This window comes from Cheilinus undulatus, linkage group 3 (assembly GCF_018320785.1).
Source record: "Cheilinus undulatus linkage group 3, ASM1832078v1, whole genome shotgun sequence".
NCBI lineage: Eukaryota > Metazoa > Chordata > Actinopteri > Labriformes > Labridae > Cheilinus > Cheilinus undulatus.
This window is the reverse complement of record NC_054867.1, coordinates 23769697-23791233: the sequence shown is the minus strand read 5'-3', so window position 1 is coordinate 23791233 and position 21537 is coordinate 23769697. Positions and strand designations below refer to the sequence as shown.

At 40.0% G+C, this 21537-nt stretch overlaps 1 protein-coding gene across 8 annotated transcripts in view; it reads right to left on the bottom strand.

Annotated features, from left to right (window-relative positions):
- The window catches only part of LOC121507228 (calmodulin-binding transcription activator 1-like), a 76458-nt gene that overhangs the window by 22581 nt on the left and 32340 nt on the right, over positions 1 to 21537 (bottom strand). For all 8 annotated transcript variants that reach the window (XM_041783446.1, XM_041783442.1, XM_041783449.1 and 5 more), the window contains exons 4-7: positions 17638 to 17705; positions 14125 to 14260; positions 11917 to 11988; positions 1400 to 1553 (exon numbers count right to left, since the gene is read on the bottom strand). In XM_041783446.1, coding sequence (XP_041639380.1) covers positions 1400 to 1553; positions 11917 to 11988; positions 14125 to 14260; positions 17638 to 17705 — 430 coding nt within the window. The remainder of the gene's footprint in view (positions 1 to 1399; positions 1554 to 11916; positions 11989 to 14124; positions 14261 to 17637; positions 17706 to 21537) is intronic.

Below are 21537 nucleotides of genomic sequence, written 5' to 3'. Positions count from 1 at the left end.
AGCCCAGGTGAGACTCTTCTGATGTTGTCTGTGGTTCAGGAGTGGCTTGACAAAAGGAATGGTTCAGCTGTAGTCCATGTCCTGGACCCGTGCATAGTGGCTCTTGAAGCGCTGACTCCAGCCTCAGTTCACCTTGTAAAGCTCCCCAAATTTCTTAAATGGGCTTCATTTCACAATTCTCTCAAGGCTGCAGTTATCCCTATTGCTTGTGCAATGTTTTTATCACAAATTTTCCTTCCAATTAATGTGCCTCGATACAGCACTTGGCGAAAAGCCAGCTTCTTTAGGAATGACCTCTTGTGTCTACCCTCCTTGTGCAGGGTGTCAATGATCATCTTCTGGGCATTTGTCAATTCAGCAGTCTTCCCCATGATTGTGTAGCCTACTGATCAAGACTGAGAGACCATTTAAAGGCTCAGGAAACCTTTGCAGGAGTTTGGAGTAAATTAGCTGATTTGAGTGTGACACCATGAGTCTCCAATATTGAACTTTTTCATGTTATTCAAATTTTCTGAGATATTGAATTTGGGGTTTTCATTAGCTGCAAGCTGTAATCATCAATAAATTAAAATAAACAATTGAAATATGTCAGTCTGTGTGTAATTAATCTATATCATGTATAAGTTTCACTTTTAAAATTGAATTACTGAAATAAATCAATTTTAGATGAGATTGTAATTTATTGAGAAGCACCTGTATGTATCTCAGCAGAGCATGAACATCTTTTAGAGCAGTGTTTCCCACTAATTTTTTCTGGGAGCCCCCCTACATGAAAAGCAGACCCCCATAAAAGGAGAAAACAACAGACACAAAATAATTATGGATTGGATTATGGATAACATTTATGGATATATCAAGAGGAGGACAATGTGGACTGCTCTCCTTCAGATAAAACTTAAGGTATATATAAGGAAAAAGTAGGGAGCAAATGCTCCTCTATTGGTAGGTGTCAGGATTCATGTTGATGCCATTGAGAAAAATTAAATATTTTAGCAAAAACTTAAAAATCCAATGTAATATATTTTTCATTGCTAAAAGAGGAAATGTTCAAATCTCTCTCCTGAACTGCTAAAACCTGTTGTCTCATCTGATGAGTACTGGCAAAACTCCAGACTGCACCCTTTTCTGCTGCCAAGCTGTTTACAAAACCTAAAAGCAAGCCAGTGAACCAAATTATCAGCTTTATTTTTACTACACTGGTTTCCCACATATTAATCTTGTGGCTTTGCTAGGGGTACGTCATCATGTTTTTCATCATAACTGCACCATGGCAAGAGGTACTGTTATTGACCCAAGGTGACTCATAGCCCCGGGTTTAGGAAAACGTGTGAGGGCTGAAACATGAGAGTTGCAGTATAGGAGGGAGGTGAGTGCTGAAATGACTGTAAATCGAACTCACACATGGGTTTGAGTTGTCCAATGAGCTCCTCCTTGCTCCACTTGGCCCACTCCTTCCTGTCTGTGTTGATGGAGCAGAGAACAGGACCACATGGCTTCCCACTGTCGTCCACTGCCGGTACATTCAGGTAGTGCACCAGCACAATGTCTGGGTTCTATAAACACAAACAGGCAGAGAAAGACATAAACCGACATGGCATCAGTTTAACACTCTTCATTAATTCATTGTCATGTTCTCCCAGCATAAGGGAGGAAGAGAATAAAATGATAAGAGTGTATTTACAGAGTGGGGGAGGAGAGGAGGGAGGATATGAAGAAGGAAGGCAGGAGGGAACGCGGAGGTCAGGGAGGAGGTCGGACATGGCGTGTCAGATAAGATTCCCTCACCTGCCCATGAAAGATTTAACAGCTCAAGCCCACTCATCACTCTCTCTGACCCTGCAGAGGCTGTGGTCTACATGTGTGTTTGTGTGTGCGCCTGATGAGCATAAAGACAGAGAGAGAGCGGGAGCAAGACAGAGAGAGAAGCCCAGGGTAGTTCTCAGTATACTGCAGGCCACCAGTGGACCTATGGAATTTCCACCCCATAAATGATTCAACAGGTGCGTTCACATGCATCTGTGTACGTCTCTGTTTGAGGAGCAAGCTAAAGAAAAAAAGAGAGGGAGGGCTAGAGAAGCTCCTCTTGATGAAAGATTCAGTAGACAGACTCAGGTGAGGGGGAGGACCTGCTGAGGTGGAACACTTTTCTCTCCAAAAGAGGATGACACAGTGGGCTGCTACAGCACCACACTGTGCAATGCAACAGCACTCACAGGCTGATTTATGATCACATTCACAGATGTGTTTTGATATCCGCGCAAAGAGCAGAAAATGGCACTTTTTGCAGATAAAGCAGGTAGAATTCCCTTCATAGTATCAGACTGTGTGAGTCTAACTGGTTTGGGATTCTAAAAAAAGATAATATATTGGGTTAAGGCACATTCAATTTAAGGCTGGGGCCTGGAACGTCCTTGGAAATTCATGTGACAAATTATGCAGGAAATCTTGGTGAAGAATACATCAATATGTATGTATTTCTCTATTTTAAATTAACACTGCTGGGTTTTCATTATTTGCTTTGAAATGAACAGACGTAGTTGAAAAGTGAGCGGTAGAGTAAATGCATGCAGACTCGTTTAAGATTCATCATGTAACCTGTCGAGTGAAGATGATGATGTCCTAGTGACCAATTCTTGCATGGCCAACAGAGAGGGAGCAGGTGTGTGTATGGGCATGTGTGTGTACTCTCTGGCTTCTCTCACAGGAGCAATAGAGTGAATCCAACATCTCTATGAAAAACAACATGCTTTTATACACAGGGGACACCTGTGCATTTGTGTGTTGGTGTGAGCACATTGTGTGTATTGTTTGTAGCCCCAGGGTGTTTTTCTGGGAGAGGACCACATAGAGAGCAGAGCCTGAGTCCTTGATGCTCTCTGTAAGTATAGAGAATCATGCCTCTATAGCACACTGTGCTGTTTTGAGGAAGTTGCAGTCAACTTTTTTTCAAAGAAATGTTTTTAAAGCTCTGCACAGTATGTTAGCATAATAAAGAAAACAGGCCACAAAAATCATGGGTATATCTTTGTTTTTACTAAGTGTGTGTTTAGGAATCACCACTTTGCAAACCCGGTGCCACTTTGCTGTTTTTTTTTTTTAACCTAAATCTGCCTCTTCATAAAATGAAGGCATCTGGCTTAATATCAGAGAAAAATTAAAACTTGTTCAAATCTGATAACATCACACTTTTGATACTTTTCCCAATACCACATTCTTTGAATGATATAATAACCAATATGTTTATATCCAATAGTACTTAAAGAAGCAAAACTCTGAAGAAAAAAGGATACACATTTAACCCAAAGATGCAGAGAGAGAGAAAGCATGCAGCGATAGGTGATCAAATTAGAGCGTGCTGTGGTACCAAAAAAGGTATCCATTTTTTTATTTTCACTGGTAATGTATCAAAAATCCAAATTCTGGTATCCTGACAAGTTTATATCACACTTACAGTGCCTATAAAAAGAATTCACTGCCATTTGTTTTAATATTTAATTGATTTAAGAAATCTACTGTGGTTAATAAAATTTGGCATTTTTGACAAAAAGAATTACAAGAAAAAGCCTCTTTAATGTTAAAGTGAAAACCGATTTCTACAAAGTAATGCCAATTAAACATAAATATGTCATGTAAAATAGGTGATTGCATATACAGTGCTTAACAAATTTATTAGGCCACCACCCAAAGTAAGGTTTATGCCACGGCTGCCCTAAATTAACAGCATTGGTAATTACCAAAATCTTTTTTTATGTTTCTGCAGTGGTTAATATATGTAGAAGCTCTTTAACCAAAATGATATTTTTAATGCTAAAATATAATTATTATTGTTATCCATGAATTTTCAAATTGACTGATTAACAAAAAAAAATGAAAAAATAGTAAAGCACATTATTATTTCTTGATTAATACATCAAATTATAGTTATTTACTTGTATTCCTGAACAGAAAAATGAGTTTTAGTGGTTGACTGTTATGCTTGATTCATTTCTGACTTCTCAGAGAAGCCCAGTGAGCCGGCTCAAATTTGGGTCTAAAAAGGCGAATTCAGTTTGAAATTCCTCATTCCTGTTCAAAATGGTAAAATGTGGAGGGCTCACTGAAAATGAAAGAGTCCGCATTAAAGCACTTCATGATGCTGGATGGTGTCTGAGACAAATATGACAGGTGGTCTAATAAATTTGTTAAGCACCATATATTCACCCATTTTAAAATGACCACATTCAAATAAGGTCTAGCCAATTGGGGCTAAGAGTCTCACAGTCAGTAATATAAAGATCACCTGACGCAGTGAATTTGTCTAAAGTGAAGTAAAGACACCTGTGTCTGGAAGATCCAGTCACTAGTATATCAGTATTCCTTGCTATCATTACACCATAAAGACAAAAGAACACTCCAAGCAACACAGAAAAAGTTATTGAAAAGTATGAGTCAGGGCATGCAAATGAAAAGATTTTCAAGGCACCGAACACTCTCTGGAGTTCAGTTAAATCCATCATTAAGGAGTGGAAAGAATCTGGCACTTGCGTAAATCTGCCTAGATAAGGCCGTCCTTACAAACTGAGTGACCGTGCAAGAAAGAGACAAGTGAGAGAGGTCACCAACACACCTATGAGTACTCTGAAGGAGTTACAAGTAGGGATGCATGATATTATCGGCCTGATATCAGTGTCGGCAGATAATAGCTTAAAAAGGCAAATCTCGTTATCGGCAGATATCAAAATTTCTGTTGATATTTGCATCTGATATTTTGGCGGTGATGGTCAGCATACATCGACTGTAAAATGTGGCCATAAAAACTAATAAATTAGTGGAGTTTTAGGCTGGATCAACAGACCTTTGTAAGTTGAGATCTTTTTCTTTACTCATCCTTATTCTTTAAACTTTGACATGCGTTTTAAGAGGAAAAGATTGTTTCTTTTTTCATCCTCAAACCTTAAATTGTGTTCAAAGGACTGAATTTTTTAGTTATGTAAAACATACTGAAATATCGGTATCGGCTAAAATGAATCTGTAAATATCGGCATATTGGATATTGGCAAAAATCCTGTATCGTGCCTCCCTAGTTATAAGCTGTGCAGCTGAGATGTGGGAGACTCTGCATATAGTCCATGTGCCAGACCCCAAAATTTGAGATATCGGTACCACTAAAGGTGGCAAAGGTTTGCAATAATTTTTGAAAAGGTCCATGTCTGTAGTAAATATTTTGGTGTGATAGACTTTCCTGAGTGGTAGCTGAGTCATAGTTATCAGCTGATGAAGTCATCCACCCCCTACTGAAAATTGCCAATTTTACCCTGGTGCATATTCTGCTTTAGGCTCATGTAAAGGACATTTGTCAATGTTTTGTGATTTTGTGTATGGTATCATTTTAAAGGGGACTCTCTAAGCTTTCATTTTAACACAATTTTAATTCTTTCTGACAAATAATGAGGTAACAGCAGCTTTTCAAACAGTCATTGATACACATTTTATTTCACAATTTTCGCCTAAATTGTTTTCTATCTTTTAGGTCTGTGACAACTAGGAACATCATGGAAACAAAACTCAGACACTGGAATATTCACATGGATGTAAGGATTCAGGAAATGCATCATACACCCATATTATTTCATTGTGAGCTGTTATTGTGAGCCATAAATTAGACCAATGCCAGGCGGAATTCTCTCAAATATATGCTCCCAGTCTAGGTAGATGGTGATTTGTATGAGAGACACTTTAGAGAAATCAGTGTCATTTGTACAATACACTTTGGTTTGGGTAATTTTGTATTTTCAAAACAAAATTTGTTTTCCTTGTTTCATCAAAAAACTGAAAATAACAAAAAAACAACAATCAACAGAAAATTATTGTAATTAAACAGAAAGAATAATTCACTAAGTCCCACAGTGATTCTGTAAGGACACATCACTCTCAGTTTTTCTGTTAGAACATTTATTTTCTGATTGTTTCTTGTTAGAGAAGTGTGTCTGACTGCTAGCAGAAGCAGCTGAGGGAATCAGAATCAGTTTATATGGTCAGGTATGTGAACACAAACGAGGGATGTGACTCTGGTGTACACTGTTCTCAGTGTTCAACATCTGAATAGACAAACAGGAGGACAATATGGAAAAATTACTATTTAAGGTGTCATTTTACCATTTTATTCTAAGAGTTAAGATAATTCCTGTAATTAATTGTCCAAGCATGTTTTTTAATTGTTCATGTTACTGGAAAGCGGTGCTCTATCTGAGAGAGTGGATGAGTGACAGTTAGCACCAGCAACATGTCCACATCAGTACAGTATGAATAACTTTATTTTTCTCAATGTCAGACATACTAGTTTGCATTTTTTAATAATCTGCAGAGCATTCAACATGAACACTCCAAGCATAATCAAATGGCCTGATTTACTAAGATCCCACATAAAGAATACTAAATTGGGTGTGCATACCTACGTATTCTATAGTTAGTTTCCATATTTAGGTAATCATCTCAGAATATTGTGTTTATGACAGCAGACCCAAAGGCTGTGGAGACAGAAGTATTCATATCAAGGTTTGCATGTTTTACTGATAATTACTGGAAAGTTTGAACATAAAGCAGAGTGACTGGAAGAAAAAAAATGGAATCCAGTACTATGCAATTAGAGGAATTAATGGGAGAGGGAAATAAGAATTTATTGAACTTCAATTCAGTCAGGAACCCTCTCGTCATACATTTTTCCATTTTATTGCAGAATGAATATACAGTTCCATGAGTAGAGAAGGCTCTGCTCAAAAGATGCTCCATATGTCCGTCAAGCTGCATGCTAACTTTCCAGGGTACATGGCAAGAAACCTCCATATGGATAGATACATTTATGTTAATACAAATTAAATGCATTAAAATCGTTTAAAAAGCAATGATATTTTGTGCAACTGAGTTTTCATGTTTAAGTTACCAAAATAAACTAAACTAAAAAATGAATCCATAGTAGCATGAATCTGAATCTGAGGGTGCAACAAGCTTTATGCTATAAAGGAGGAGGCTGGGGTGGAGGAGGTTAAGCTTTACCAGCAGCAGTGTGGTGCATCAGCATCAATGCAAACAGGAATTAACGGAAAGTACATCATATCTAACCCTTTTTGACCTATGCAAAAACAAAAGTAAAATAAAACTGCTCAATTTGCAGAAAGACAGCATGTTTATAATAACTAAACTACAGTAGTGCAATCAAATCTCTAAGTGTGCCAGAGACTGTTGAGCATACATATGTTTGCAGAAGACCATGATGAAACAATAACAAGAGCAACTTGTGACCTGCAAGAAAACAACGTGATAGGTTCGTGCAGTTAAAATGTCATCATACGCCATCATATACATGTAAAGTAGGAAGTGTTGGGATTTGGGATTGGGATTAGTTGGTCATCAGATGATCTCAGCTGGGTGTATGAGTACTGTGTCCTGAATGAACTAGGCTTTAGTTCACTCTGATCTAGAGTTTAATTTTGAAAGTTAATGCTGGTGAGAAAACAACAACAACAGATAAAATGCAGAGAAGATGGTAAGATTTGATTTGAAGATCAAAAGAAAAAAAATGGCTTATAATAAAACCCCAGTAAATAAAACAGGCACTCCTCAAAAGTGCAGAGTCAGTGAGGATGCTGATAGCAAGTTACTTTTCAACACAAACATGCTAGCTGTGTCTTCTGAAGCACTGGCAGGATATCATGTACTACTGACCACTAACAGCTGGTCAATGCTGGTCTGACTATAGCAATAAATGGCAAGTGAGATTGAAGTCTGGGTTACTGCAAGCAGTGGTGAAATCTCTTGATCCAAGTGTTCCCACTGCAGGGAGAGAAGAGCTCCCAGCCAACCAATCAAACTTAGATTGTTTAAATGTGGTATTCTACAATTGGTCAATTTAAGGCTAAAATTCAATATTTTCAGATATTTTTAAAATATCGCATGAAATGGGATGGATTGGCGGGGCAGTCTGAGCATTTGGGAGACATTGCGTCACCCTGCTATGAGCTGTGCCTGGACTCCCTCTTGCTGTGGATGATGAACCTAAGTACTTTGAGATTAAATCACTTTTTGCATCAAAGGAATGATCAACACTGAATGTTTAGTGCAGTTGAAAACTGACTGAACATGGCCACCAGTGAACACATCCACTGATGAAGTCCATCATACTATTCATCCACAGCCACATGGAGGCTTTCTCTGCAGTCTCCTTTGTGGATGGTTGTGCTCCTCAGTAACCCCAATGCTCTGCAGGATGTAGACTCTAAAGACAGTGGCTTGGAAAGCTCTGCAGCCTTCTTTCACTCAGTGGTTCAGTCCTTTCCACATGATTCCAGCAATCCTCCAGGAATCCCCAGTACTGAGGGCATAGTCAAATTTGTTGGGACAAGCTGTCCTCTGACAAAATGGCAATAAAGTTGCTGCAATATGTGCTGAACACTGATAATCCCCTGCCATGATGAGTGCTATTTGAATTGTGAAGAGTTAGTGGGGGCTGTTGTTTGTTATGGCAAGAGACCTCAGCAACTTCCTTCAGCACATGGCCATGGCAGAAATGTTAGCAGCAATCCCCCAGGGCCTTCAGGTAGCTGCTCAGGATGAACTCAGTGTCTGTTTCTCCAAGCAGATCAGATAACACCATGTACTGGACTTGTCTAAAAAAGCTGGAGGTTTGCTGGGCTAGGAAGAGTGGTCATTAAGAGCTCGGATTATTGGAGTATTATGCACTATGGGTGGATGCCATTCCACGTGAGCCTGCACTGCATTGTACTCTCCCATCTCATCCAAGCCACATGAAGCTTCATGTTTTCCATCTTGATGTTCTTGTTCTGCTGTCCTGCTGCTCTGACCTCTTCCTGGATGAACAATTTTCTCTCATTTCCCTGCACATTATCTTACTGGGGTATCAGAAAGGTACTCACACCTGATCATTGACCACTGCCACTTACCCAACCCAGCCTTGTGCCTCATCCTTGCCTTTCCAGTATCCAGACACCACTCCATTTTATGCTTGTGTGAATTCCAGTACCAGGAAATTAGACTTTAGGGTTTTTGGAGTCTCTGTATTGCCTCTGTGGTGTGGGATGACCTTGGACTCTCCCATGAGGCTATTAACAGGAAACTACCAGGATGTTAGTCTTCCCTTACAGAGACACACTGCTCATGCTTCATGAGAAAGCTAGCCACCTGTGGAGGTATATTCTGATCGTTCCCTCCATAATATCTACTTATTTGATAGGTACATCATCAACTATCAGCCAAAGGATCTGGGGCAGGGTGCCATATTAGTATATCCACAACTTCAGTTTGCTGGTCAGTCCTGATCTTGCTGAGCCAAGTCTCCAGATCCTTGATGGATGTCTGAATGGTGGCTGCATTTCTGAGGCTGTGGCCAAAAAGTTTAACTAAACTTTTGAATGGCATTTCATTGATGGATGGGATTTTGGGAACATTGCCAGCTTTCAGACATTTTGGTCATAAGCTGGAATTAGTTAATGTACCTCTGCACTCAACTCCTCATCGTTCAAGTACAACAACAAAATACTGATGGTAAAATGGCATCTTAAATAGTCAGTGCTTATTCCTTGTTGATAAATTTGTCTATTCAGATGCTGACCACTGAGAACAGTGTACATTGGTAACATTGGCATGCACACCCAATTTAGTATTCTTTATGTGGGATCTTAGTAAATCAGGCCCTTGGATTATGCTTGGAGTGTTCATGTTAAATGCTCTGCAGATTGTTAAAAAATGCAAACTAGTATGTCTGACATTGAGAAAAATAAAGTTATTCATACTGTACTGATGTGGACATGTTGCTGGTGCTAACTTTCACTCATCCACTCTCTCAGATAGAGCACCACTTTCCAGTAACATGAACAATTAAAAAACATGCTTGGACAATTAATTACAGGAATTATCTTAACTCTTAGAATAAAATGGTAAAATGACACCTTAAATAGTAATTTTTCCATATTGTCCTCCTGTTTGTCTATTCAGATGTTGAACACTGAGAACAGTGTACACCAGAGTCACATCCCTCGTTTGTGTTCACATACCTGACCATATAAACTGATTCTGATTCCCTCAGCTGCTTCTGCTAGCAGTCAGACACACTTCTCTAACAAGAAACAATCAGAAAATAAATGTTCTAACAGAAAAACTGAGAGTGATGTGTCCTTACAGAATCACTGTGGGACTTAGTGAATTATTCTTTCTGTTTAATTACAATAATTTTCTGTTGATTGTTGTTTTTTTGTTATTTTCAGTTTTTTGATGAAACAAGGAAAACAAATTTTGTTTTGAAAATACAAAATTACCCAAACCAAAGTGTATTAGTACAAATGACACTGATTTCTCTCAAGTGTCTCTCATACAAATCACCATCTACCTAGACTAGGAGCATATATTTGAGAGAATTCCGCCTGGCATTGGTCTAATTTATGGCTCACAATAACAGCTCACAATGAAATAATATGGGTGTATGATGCATTTCCTGAATCCTTACATCCATGTGAATATTCCAGTGTCTGAGTTTTGTGTCCATGATGTTCCTAGTTGTCACAGACCTAAAAGATAGAAAACAATTTAGGCGAAAATTGTGAAATAAAATGTGCATTAATGACTGTTTGAAAAGCTGCTGTTACCTCATTATTTGTCAGAAAGAATTTAAATTGGGTTAAAATGAAAGCTTAGAGTGTCCCCTTTAAAATGATACCATACACAAAATCACAAAACATTGACAAATGTCCTTTACATGAGCCTAAAGCAGAATATGCACCAGCGTCAAAATGGCAATTTTCAGTAGGGGGTGGATGACTTCATCAGCTGATAACTATGACTCAGCTACCACTCAGGAAAGTTTATCACACCAAAATATTTACTACAGACATGGACCTTTTCAAAAATTATTGCAAACCTTTGCCACCTTTAGTGGTACCGATATCTTGTCTGGCCCATGGACTAATACACCAATGTTGGTTCTTCGCCAGTCAAAACTTTATAGGAGAATGGTAAAAGAAAGCCACTGTTGAAAAAAACTCATAATAAATCTTGACTAGAGTTTACCAAAAGACATGTGGGAGACTCCATTGTCAGGTGGAAAAAAGTTCTGTGGTCTGATGAGATCAAAATGATGCTATGAAGCAAAGTAGTAGCAGCATCATGCTGTGGGGATGCTTCTCAGCAGCCGTCCCTGAAAGGCTTGTAAAGGTTGAGGGTAAAATGAATGTGGCAAAGTAAAGGAAAATCCTGGAGGACAATCTTATTCAGTCTGCAAAAGAACTATGGTTGGGACAATGACCTGAAGACTACAGCAAAAGCTACACAGAAATGGTTTAAAGACAACAAGGAGAATTTTCTGGAGTAGCCGAGTCAAAGACCTCAATTCAATAGAGAATTTTTGGCTTGACTTAAAAAGGGCTGTTCACACCCAATCCCTGTGCAACCTGACAGAGCTTGAGCAGTTTTGCAAAGAAGAATGGCATAAAATTGCAGTGTCCAGATGTGCAAGCCTGGCTGAGACCTATCAACACGGACTCAGTGCTGTGATTGCAGCCAAAGGTGCATCTACTAAATGCTGACTCGAAGGGGGTGGATATTTATGCAGTCACTTATTTTACATTACATATTTTTATTTTTTTGACATTAATTTGTAGAAATTTTTTTGTGAGTTTGACATTTAAGGGGTATTTTTCTTTATGTTTTTAGTTAAAAAAGACAAATTTTATTGACCATGATTATAGGGTAAATCAATTATAGGGTAAAACATTGAAGAGGGTGAATTCTTTTTTATTGGCACCATATTTCCATCCAAGCTAAATTATGTGTAAACTATTCTGTTATGATAAACTACAAACAGCAATAAACTTTGTTTTGTATGTGAATAAACATGAGAAAAGGAAGGGCCAGGAAGGGGGGTGGGCTTACCTGCAGCAGCCAATAGCATCTACGATGGAAGGTGGGGATGATGGAGGAGTGGACGTAGCAGCCATACAGACACTAGAGAGAGGAGAGGAAAGGAGAGGAGATTGCAGGGGTCAACGGGGGAAGAAAAAGGGGGGAAGCAAGACAAAAGTGAAACGGGAGAAAAGGAGGAGAGGACAGTAAATGAGAGAACAGGAGAGGAAAACTTAGGTTATACCCACTTAGGTTGTATTTAGAAAACAAAATTGAAAACATACAGTATGTGTTTTTTTCTGGATGTTTTAAAAATACCATCAATCTGGGGTTGACGATTACAGAGCAGGAGATTGTGAAATTTACTGCCTCAGCAAGACTAGACACAAGCCACTTGGAATTCACATAAAGTCACAATGTTGTCAGCTTACAGACGCTGCACGACAGATCAGTAACAGTGAAGATGGCTAAAAAGAGGAGGAGAAAGCAGAGAAGTACAGAGTGAAAGAGGTAGACGGGATGAAAAGGAAGACTCCATCCAGCAGAGGATGTTTACATACAAACAAAAAAGTGTAAATTTACGTGAGAGTGAGCGTGTATGCATCATATATATATATATTTTTGTGCATATTTATGATTTGTGGCATACTGCACCAACATATGTCCCTGAACCAGCACCAGAGCCAAAGTCTGACACTAAGTCAAGGAACAGTACATTTTTATGCCTGCAAAACCCATTCATTTCAATTCATAAAGTAAGCTATATAAATTAATCTACTGCATCTAGAATCATCTCTCAAAGTGGAAAATTCCTATAAAGCGAAGGGCAGAAGAAAAGATCAAATAGTCTTATTCCAGTTTTCTCACAAACTGTGGTATTCTATGTGAGAGAAAATTTGTTTTTGATACTCAGTGTTGAGGTTCAACACCTCATACAGTCTTAATGAAGTGTTTGCAGTATTTGGCAGGAGAAAGGTAAAGTGATGACAGAAGCCCCTGCTATCAAGGTCATCACGACCACGTTTTCTCAAGCATTAAAATCCACAATAACACACACAAACATGCACATACACACTGTTTAAAGACAAAACTACACACAGAAAACTCGAATACTCAGCAATCAGGTTGTATATAATCAAAGCTTACAACTCCTGTTTTCTTTCTCGTAGACACTTGTATTTTCTCGCCATTTTGCCTCTTCTCAGAAGTAGCCCGCCCTCTATCTAAAGTGCGCTTTGCCAAAGGCAGAGTGCATTTCCATATATTTCCATTCGATATGAGGAGGCTCTCCATCCAGGGTTATGTTTTTCTCTTCTGCTTCCTGCCTCTCCCTCTGCTCATCTCACCGCTCCGCTTCTTCCCTCATTCCCGTTCCCTGCTCTACACACTGCTCGCTTGCTTGCTTGAGGGGGTCCTGGGAAGATGTGACACAAACAATTACTGAGCAACTACTAGCAAGACGAACACTTGCCTTTGTGTATATATATATATATATATATATATATATAAATGTGTGTTAGTGAGTTTGTGCATTCGTCCATGATTGCAGAAATATTGCATGTGCAGTGAATGTCATTGGGAATGTGCGCCTTTTAATAATAGAAGTGAAGGTGGGAGTACTTGATCTCAATTATTCCTTCTACCTCTGTGTCTGTTTTGCCCTGTCTCCTGCTCACCTTTAATGCTAAATTATCTCTGCAAACATCCATGAGCCTCCTTGTTGTCCCTCCTTTACTCTCTCTTCTGCCTCATTCTTTTTGTTTCTGACACATGCATGCTAGCTCCTCTCACCTCTTGGTATATTCCTGCTGAATAATCAATTTTTGAGCTGGCTGATGTGACTCAAACACACATACACTCATAGACACACACGCACAGACGTTGCCTTGAGACTGGATCGATACCCCTCTCTGTTCTGCTGAAGGAGGCATTGACATCATTCCTGGCCTCAGGCCAAACACACTCTTATCCTTCAGAAAGAGAGAGCGAGAGAGGCAGAGAGAGGCAGGGAGAGGAAGGGAGACAGGGACACGAGCAGGGAGGGAGGTGAAGAGAGAGGGGCACCGCACGCTCTCAGGAAACACACCGGCTTCAGCATGTGTGTTTGTGTGTACATCTGTGTTGCACAGATCTGTCTCCTCAGAGTGAAGGAGAGTAAGTTAAGGACAGGATTGGAAGTGAAACCGTACTCAGAGCCAAGCATGTTCATCGACTTGTTTTTCCGCCGCAGACTCTCACCTCTACTCCCTGGACTTTGAGCTTCATATGATCCTCTCGGGTGGTCTTCCCGTCTTTCCTTTTCTTCCAGCAGTAGCCATCTTTTCTGTATTTCACCTTCTTACGATTGTAAAGGATCATAGAGCCATTCTGAGGCCTGATGAGGAAAAGCAGAAAGACAGACATGCATGAAAGAATGTCAAATGTTTAAAAATGAAGATTCAACTCACTGGAACCTAACCAAATAATTTTTTTATAGACTGCAAAAAGTTTCTAAATTATTCCTGCTTTGCTGATTCATCGATACTAACTGAAAAAACAGAAGCATGCTCTTGGTTTACATGGTTGCGTCAATGTTGCTCTCCCACAGTCCAGTTTGCTGCCCCTCCTCTTGTGTATGTAGACTAACACTCCTTGTTAATATTTTAGTAGGGTGATTTATCAGCATAGCAGTAACAATGGCCTCTAAGCTCCTCTTCTATTCACACCTGGTGGGATGTACATGCATGTACACATAAACACACCATACATGTAGGAACATGGAGATGCTACGAGGATATCAGGCATGGCAAGACCTACTGCCGTGTGTTCTTCAGGCTCAATGTCAAACCTGCTGCTCAGCAATCAATCATTACACTTCTAAAACGTTAAGGACAGGTGTGTGCGTGTGTGAGTTTCAGTATGTGTGTGTGTAGGAGGAAAAATGCTTCTCTGCCTTATCTCATGACAACAGAAAGAGAATAGGCCCGTTAACAATCAATAAACTGACACATACTCACAAGTGCTCCCTCCCTCACACGACCACACACACGTTTACACACCTCCTCTCTCCTTTCCCTGCCCTTCTCTTCTCCATCAACCTCCAGTCTTTATCCCTCTTATCAGACTATCTCTTTATTTTCTATTTACTGCAGCTTCAGTCCCTCCATTCTTCACTTATTTACACTCAATCTCATCTTGATTATTCTTTTCACTCCTGTCCTTACCAGTGTTTATTTCCTCGACTAAAGCTATGACTTAAAATGTTAGTCAGCTACCTTTATTAGGTGAGGAAGACTAGACAAAGACTAGCTAAAAAAAAAAGACATTTGATGGTTAAAACTCTGACGAAAAGTACATTGAGTGTTTTTGTATATTTTTTTCAAATACTGGAACAAGACTAAAATGTAAGTGCTGACCTGGTCAACATTAAAATCTATAATAATTCTCCTCTATGCATATACAGTGCCTATAAGAAATATTCACTCCCTTGATGTTTTATCATTTTATCCTTCCATTTACTATACGGTTGGGGGTTGCTGGGGGCTGGAGCCAATTGCAGCTGTCATTGGGCGAGAGGCAAGGTACACCCTGGACTGGTCGCCAGTCAATCGCAGGGCTGACATATAGAGACAGACAACCAGGCCAATCACCAATTAACCTAACGAGCATGTTTTTGGTGGTGGGAGGAAGCCGGAGTACCCGCAGAGAACCTGTGCATGCACAGAGAGAACATGCAAAACAAGGCCCTGACAAGGAAGCGAACCAGGGACCTTCTTGCTGTGAGGTGACAGCGCAAACCCCTGCACCGAATATGACTTGAATATGACAAAATTTTGTCCGTAACTAAAAAGCTTTTAAAAGATTTCTCTGTGGGCTTTTTTGCCTTTATTCAGATAGGCAACCAGTGCGTTGAGGACTATAGCCCCAGAATATGGGCACCTGCTCAACCAACTGAGCTAAACCAGCATCCTTAAAGGCATTTTTGATAAAAGGCCAAGACTAAATTTAAAATAGTTGCCCAAAATTAACACGGTGGTCCTTTCTCTGTTTCTGCTCTTTTATTGTGCCTCTCCTCTCCTCTCTTCTCCTCTCCTATCCACTGGGATTTGATGTAGACCGATCTATATGGACTAAGATGATTGCAATCTACTCAGAACACTGTGTGTAGTGAAATTGAATTTGCTTTGAGCTGATTTTCTTTGACACCTTAAATCTGCTCTGTTTTGGGGTAAGCCTGCCAGTTTCTTAGCGGAGTGGAGACCCCCACCCTCCAATCAAAGCTGAGTTTAGTCTCTGTCTCGAGCGGCGTGAGTCATCTCGGAGCTGCTGATTCTAATTATGTTATGGAGAAGATGGATGAGATCAGATGTGCGTGCTTCTGTGTGTGTGGGAGAGTGGGAAATACGTGCATGTTCATGAATATGTGTGTGTTTGTGCACGTAGATGATGCCCATGTTCCTCACAAACCCTCTGATTCTAGCAGACATAAATGCTATTGATTGTAACTGGGCTGTGATGTGTGGGATATAAAAAGCTTTTCCACCGTTCCACCGTGTAGCAGAGCGAAAACAGAGAAGGCATGGGGAGGAGAGTGAGACAGAAAAAAAGAAGATAAAGAGACAGAGTGGGCGAGTGAGAGAGTCCGGTAAAGGGAGGAGAAGAGGAGGAGCAGAAAAGTGAGGGAGAGAGAGGAGGTAACAGTCATTACTTTGAATTGATGATGAATTTCACTGAAGGGAGAAATGAAGGTCATTGATTGTTATCTTAATATCGAAACCCCACAAGTGTGCAAACGCATATGGATTAAAACACTCAAACACATAGACCCACAGCCACACGTCGCTGGCTCTGTTAGCTGAGCTCCTTTCCATCTGATGGGATTAGGTGTAATCTGTTCTAATCGTGCCTCGTGTCATGTGTAAATGGGATTATATCTAACTGCTGCTCAATAACACCAATATGACTGCTGCTGCTGCTGCTGCTGGGAGGCCGGAGCTATACAGCAGCACAACCAATCAATGAGAAATCCATCCACAACATAAACCGTGCAGCTGGCCTCAGGCTGCTCCTGAGAAGAGTCCTTCAGATGGCACAATGGGAGCACACAGGCATCACCTCGGGCTTTCAGCAGTGTCAGTAATCAGAAACAGGGCCAAGAGGTGACCTCTTCACTTACTTTACTTTTTTCTTCTCTACTTCTGCCTTTCTTTCTTTTTTGATCACAGCTATGTCTGTATTCACCAAAGTAAATGTCAATAAGGTGATATATCAATAATTCAAATCGCCCTTTACTTTAGTCTTTCTGTCTCTCTCCTTGTCTTTTCTGCCTAACTACAACCTCTCCCATTTAATGAAAGGAGCTACCTATGGTTCATTTGGATGGATGAATATTCAGTTGTGCCATGTGAATCCCTGTTCACACCCTGTCTTATACACACAAACCCCACCCCTCCCTTTTTAAACCCCCCCTTACCCTGCTGTATCTGAATTATACATCACTTATCCTAATACATTTACATTCATTATTACTCCATTTCCAGCTGACTAGGTGCTTTACAGTCCGGCCATACTCTGGAGCGCTCTCTCTACATGTAGAGCGAGCCGTCAGCAGGAGCCCTTGGAGATAGTCGAAGTACATCACTAATGTTTTAATCAAACACGGGCACTCAGTCATTGAGATTAAACCAACGTGACTCACTGGCTGATTGAGCGATGCCCATGTTGGAGTGTGGCTGTGCTTGTGTGGAAAACCACAATCTGCAATCTCCTCACCTGGTTTTTGGCGATGTCGTCAGCCACTCATCATGTTTCTCAAAAGTGATGAGATATGCAGCAATCTCCTGGAGAGACAAAGACAAGACAGAAAGGTTATATTGGTGTGTGAGTGCATCATTGTGTGTCTGTGTGCACATCACACAGAGATAAAACATAACAGGTATTTCCAGATGACCTGCTGATGCCCACAGAGAGCGTGTCACTATCTGATTGCCATGGTGAGGTCCTGGTGCCTTATTGGTCGCAGACTAGCCAGTCAGGAGGCAGATACAGAGGACAGACCCCGAGGGCCAACAACCAATCACGCTCACCGACACACTGATGTCTCTCTCCACTGGGGAGGAAAAGCTATCTTCTCAATACACAGACACACGCCACATAAACACACACAGACACATACACACCTGCACAGTGGGGGTGCAGACCCAAACACTAGCTCAGAGAGTTGGCTGATAGGAAAAGTTTTCTTGTACTTTGCAGTTTCACAGTTTCCCGTCAGATAAAGCCTGCTCCTAACTTGATTCTTAATTCCTCCGGCTCTCTTTTCATCTCCTCGCTCTCCTCTCTCCACACTATTTTCTATTCTTCCTCCACAATCACATGAATCCAATAAGGAAGAAAGAAAGTTCAAATCATACAGGTGCATTCTTCCGAGAGTAAGGGAAAACAAAACGTCCGTAGACACAGACGGAAACATGCAGAAATGCAGCCGAAAGAAACTATTGTTTATACCTGCTGCTTTTTAGTTGCTCACGCAACAGCGCCTTCTTCCCTTTGCTCGCTGAACTCTCTCACCCCTGGCTTCCTCCTTGAAACATCATCTCTCCCTCCCCCTATCTCTGACTTCGGTCTCACCCACTTGTTGTGAAAGACTATGAAATGTAAATTGTCCTCTTAAGGCAATCAGTGTTTGAAATGTGCCACAAAGCAATAGTGAAGAAGACATCAACACTCCAGCACTCCTTCATCTGCCCCCTCAGATCAACAACCTCCTCTCCAGACCTCCTCTCCCTCTGTCTTTCTCTGTGCGTGTGTGGTTGTGTGTGTGTGTGTGTGTGTTTTTAGATATTTGTCCCAGTTTGGCATGAGAGCACTTTAGCTCCACACCGATCAGACGAGACGGGGGGACAAAGAGGGAGAGGAAAAGAAAGGCAGTGAGAGACAAAAAGGGAGAGCAGCTGGAGGGTGCTGGCACTTAACTGGATTGTTTTTTTTTTTTTTAGTATCCTCCATTCGATAGTCATATCCCAACCCCCCCACTGCCTTGCTCTGCATTTAATGTGTTTATATCAGGGCTGTCAGCATCTATGCATTAATTGCAATTAACTAAGGTCCAAAGATTGTGCACTTATTCTTTTAGATTGTGATTAATCACAGGCTTTATTGTCCCTTTTAAGTCACTGCAAATATCCCCTGCAGCCACAAAGACTTAAAAGAAGTCCACCACTGCTCCTTCGTGTCTCATTTCACTTAAAAAAAAAAACCACACAGATGACAGATGACAGCTCAGTGGACAAACATTCACCTTTTTACTGTTCCCTTATTTCCTTTTCAATCCATAACAAATTCCATTTTCTGTGATGAGCTCATGTTATAATCTTTAATCTACACACCTTATACAGCTCAACAGTGCCCAACCACTTTTTTGGTGGCTCTGGTTTGGTAAGTAAAATTTGCAATTCAAATTCTCCATGGACATTTTGCAAAATCCACTTACGACACTTTTAATGCATGAACCAAGCTTACCAGCTACCTGCAACCTGATGACTATAAAACATTTGATTTGGTGCAAAAACTACGTACATTCAAAGACTGAGTAAAAGGCAGAGGTACTGGATGTGTAGTCATTGCTTTATGAGCATGAAGGAGCCATGTATCCCACAATCCAATGTGATTAATTTTATTTATTATTGAGTATCTCTTTTCAAGCTTTCAAAACATAGATGTACCTTTCTTGTACACTTATCTGCATTGTCTTCTTTGCTAGTGTTGAACAATTTGGATATAATGGACAAATGTCATTATACTTGACAATATTGTAATCTGGGATTGAAATTAGTGGTAACATTGTAAACGTAAAGGCCTTTTTACAGAATTTCTGTAAACATTTAAAGTATTGCTTAACAAATATATAATCACAGTTCCTTTTCCTTTTATGGGGTTATGTAATTGCACAACCAGACACAGTGATTGCAAGAGCAATTAGGTTTATTTTTCAGCACTAGTGTTTACATTTAAAATAATAATGCTGTGATAAGTTGTATTTTGTAGTTGTAGTTATATTGCTTCATAATACCTTTTGTATTGTATTGTCATCATCAACAGTTGACGTTTTTTATTCTCCAGTGTGGCAGGCATTTCTTTGGTTATGGGATACCCCACCAATCAGAGACATAGCTGTGACACTCTAAGATTGCAGGTTGTTCTGCCCCCCACAGTCGTGCTAACGTTCATTTTCCATGCTTATAATGGAATCGCACCATCTTGTGGTCGTCAGGAGCATTATTTTCTGCTCTCACGTATTTTTACCTGTACTTCCTGTCCACCTGGAAGTAGCGTGATTCGACTGCTACACAGTTCAGCTTATATTCTTTCCTCTCTGCATGCTAGCACAATGTCTGTAAGTATATGCAATGGTTAAAATATGTATGCTGACTTACATGCTAGCACCACATAGCTAATAGGCTAATGTTGTGTTAGATTTACATTTAGGAATGCCTTATTTTATCTTTGTGTCAGATATTCATGAAGCTCTGTGTAATGCTAGCAGTTTCACAGCAGACTATTTAGCTGGGAGGATAGCTAGCATAGGAAACTAATGAGGCCCTCACATGAGGATTGTAAATTTTTGGCTGAGATTGCGAATAATCTGTGTATTTCTTAAAAGGACATTGATATCTTAAGACCATCTGTCTTCTTAGTTGTGGTTCTCAACTGGTTGGGCATCAGGACCCGCCACCAATACCAATACAAATTTCAAAAAATTTCCAACAGTTCGAATTTATTTAATGAAAACGTCTGGAGCCCAGATGCAACAAAACACGATTGATCAAACAGACAAAACAAACATGTTAACAAAGCACATCATTACAGAAAGACATGCATGCATTCATCTTATTTACTCCATTTTTCCAAGACAGAAAATTTGGTTATTTCTCAATGAATTTCCTCAATATCTTGGGAAAACCAGTATGCTATCCAATATAAAGGAGGTAAATATGTAGAAATGTTAAGAAAAATACAGAAATGTGCTGGTCATCATAGGAAAACCTAAAAAAAAGGTTTGTATAAACTTATTATATGTCCACTTAGGGCTTGTGTACATAGTTTGCCACATTTTTTCCTTTGCAGACATTGGCGACCCACTGGAAAGAATATTTTTGACCCATTATGCGTCCTAGCCTACCAGTTGGGAACCATTGCGCGAACCATTGTTTCACACTCACTCAATGCTAATAATCCAATCTGCTTTGAGGAAAATGAATGGGAATTTTACTTCTGCACCCACACTGTTAAGCTCCATTGTCTTCCAAAATAAAAAAAGCTCTTTGTCAAAACAGGAAGTTAGTTTCCCTTAGTTCAAAAATGGTGATGGACAACAGAAATTCTGAGATGAATCACAATTTAAAATTTCAATCGTTTGACAGCCCTAGTTTAAATATAAATGTGTGTGCCTGTGTTGTGGGAGGTACTGTCATCACACCCTTAATAATTATCACTATCAAGCTGGCCACTGTTAATCTCTGTCTGGCTGAGGCACATAAAATGTTTAAGCCAAGGGACACCAAGCACATACACACACAAATACACACAAGTAGAGCCTCATTCACTTATGCATCTATTCATTAGCTGTGACAGGCAGCCACCTCTCCTCCTCCCAAACCACTCCGCAGCAAG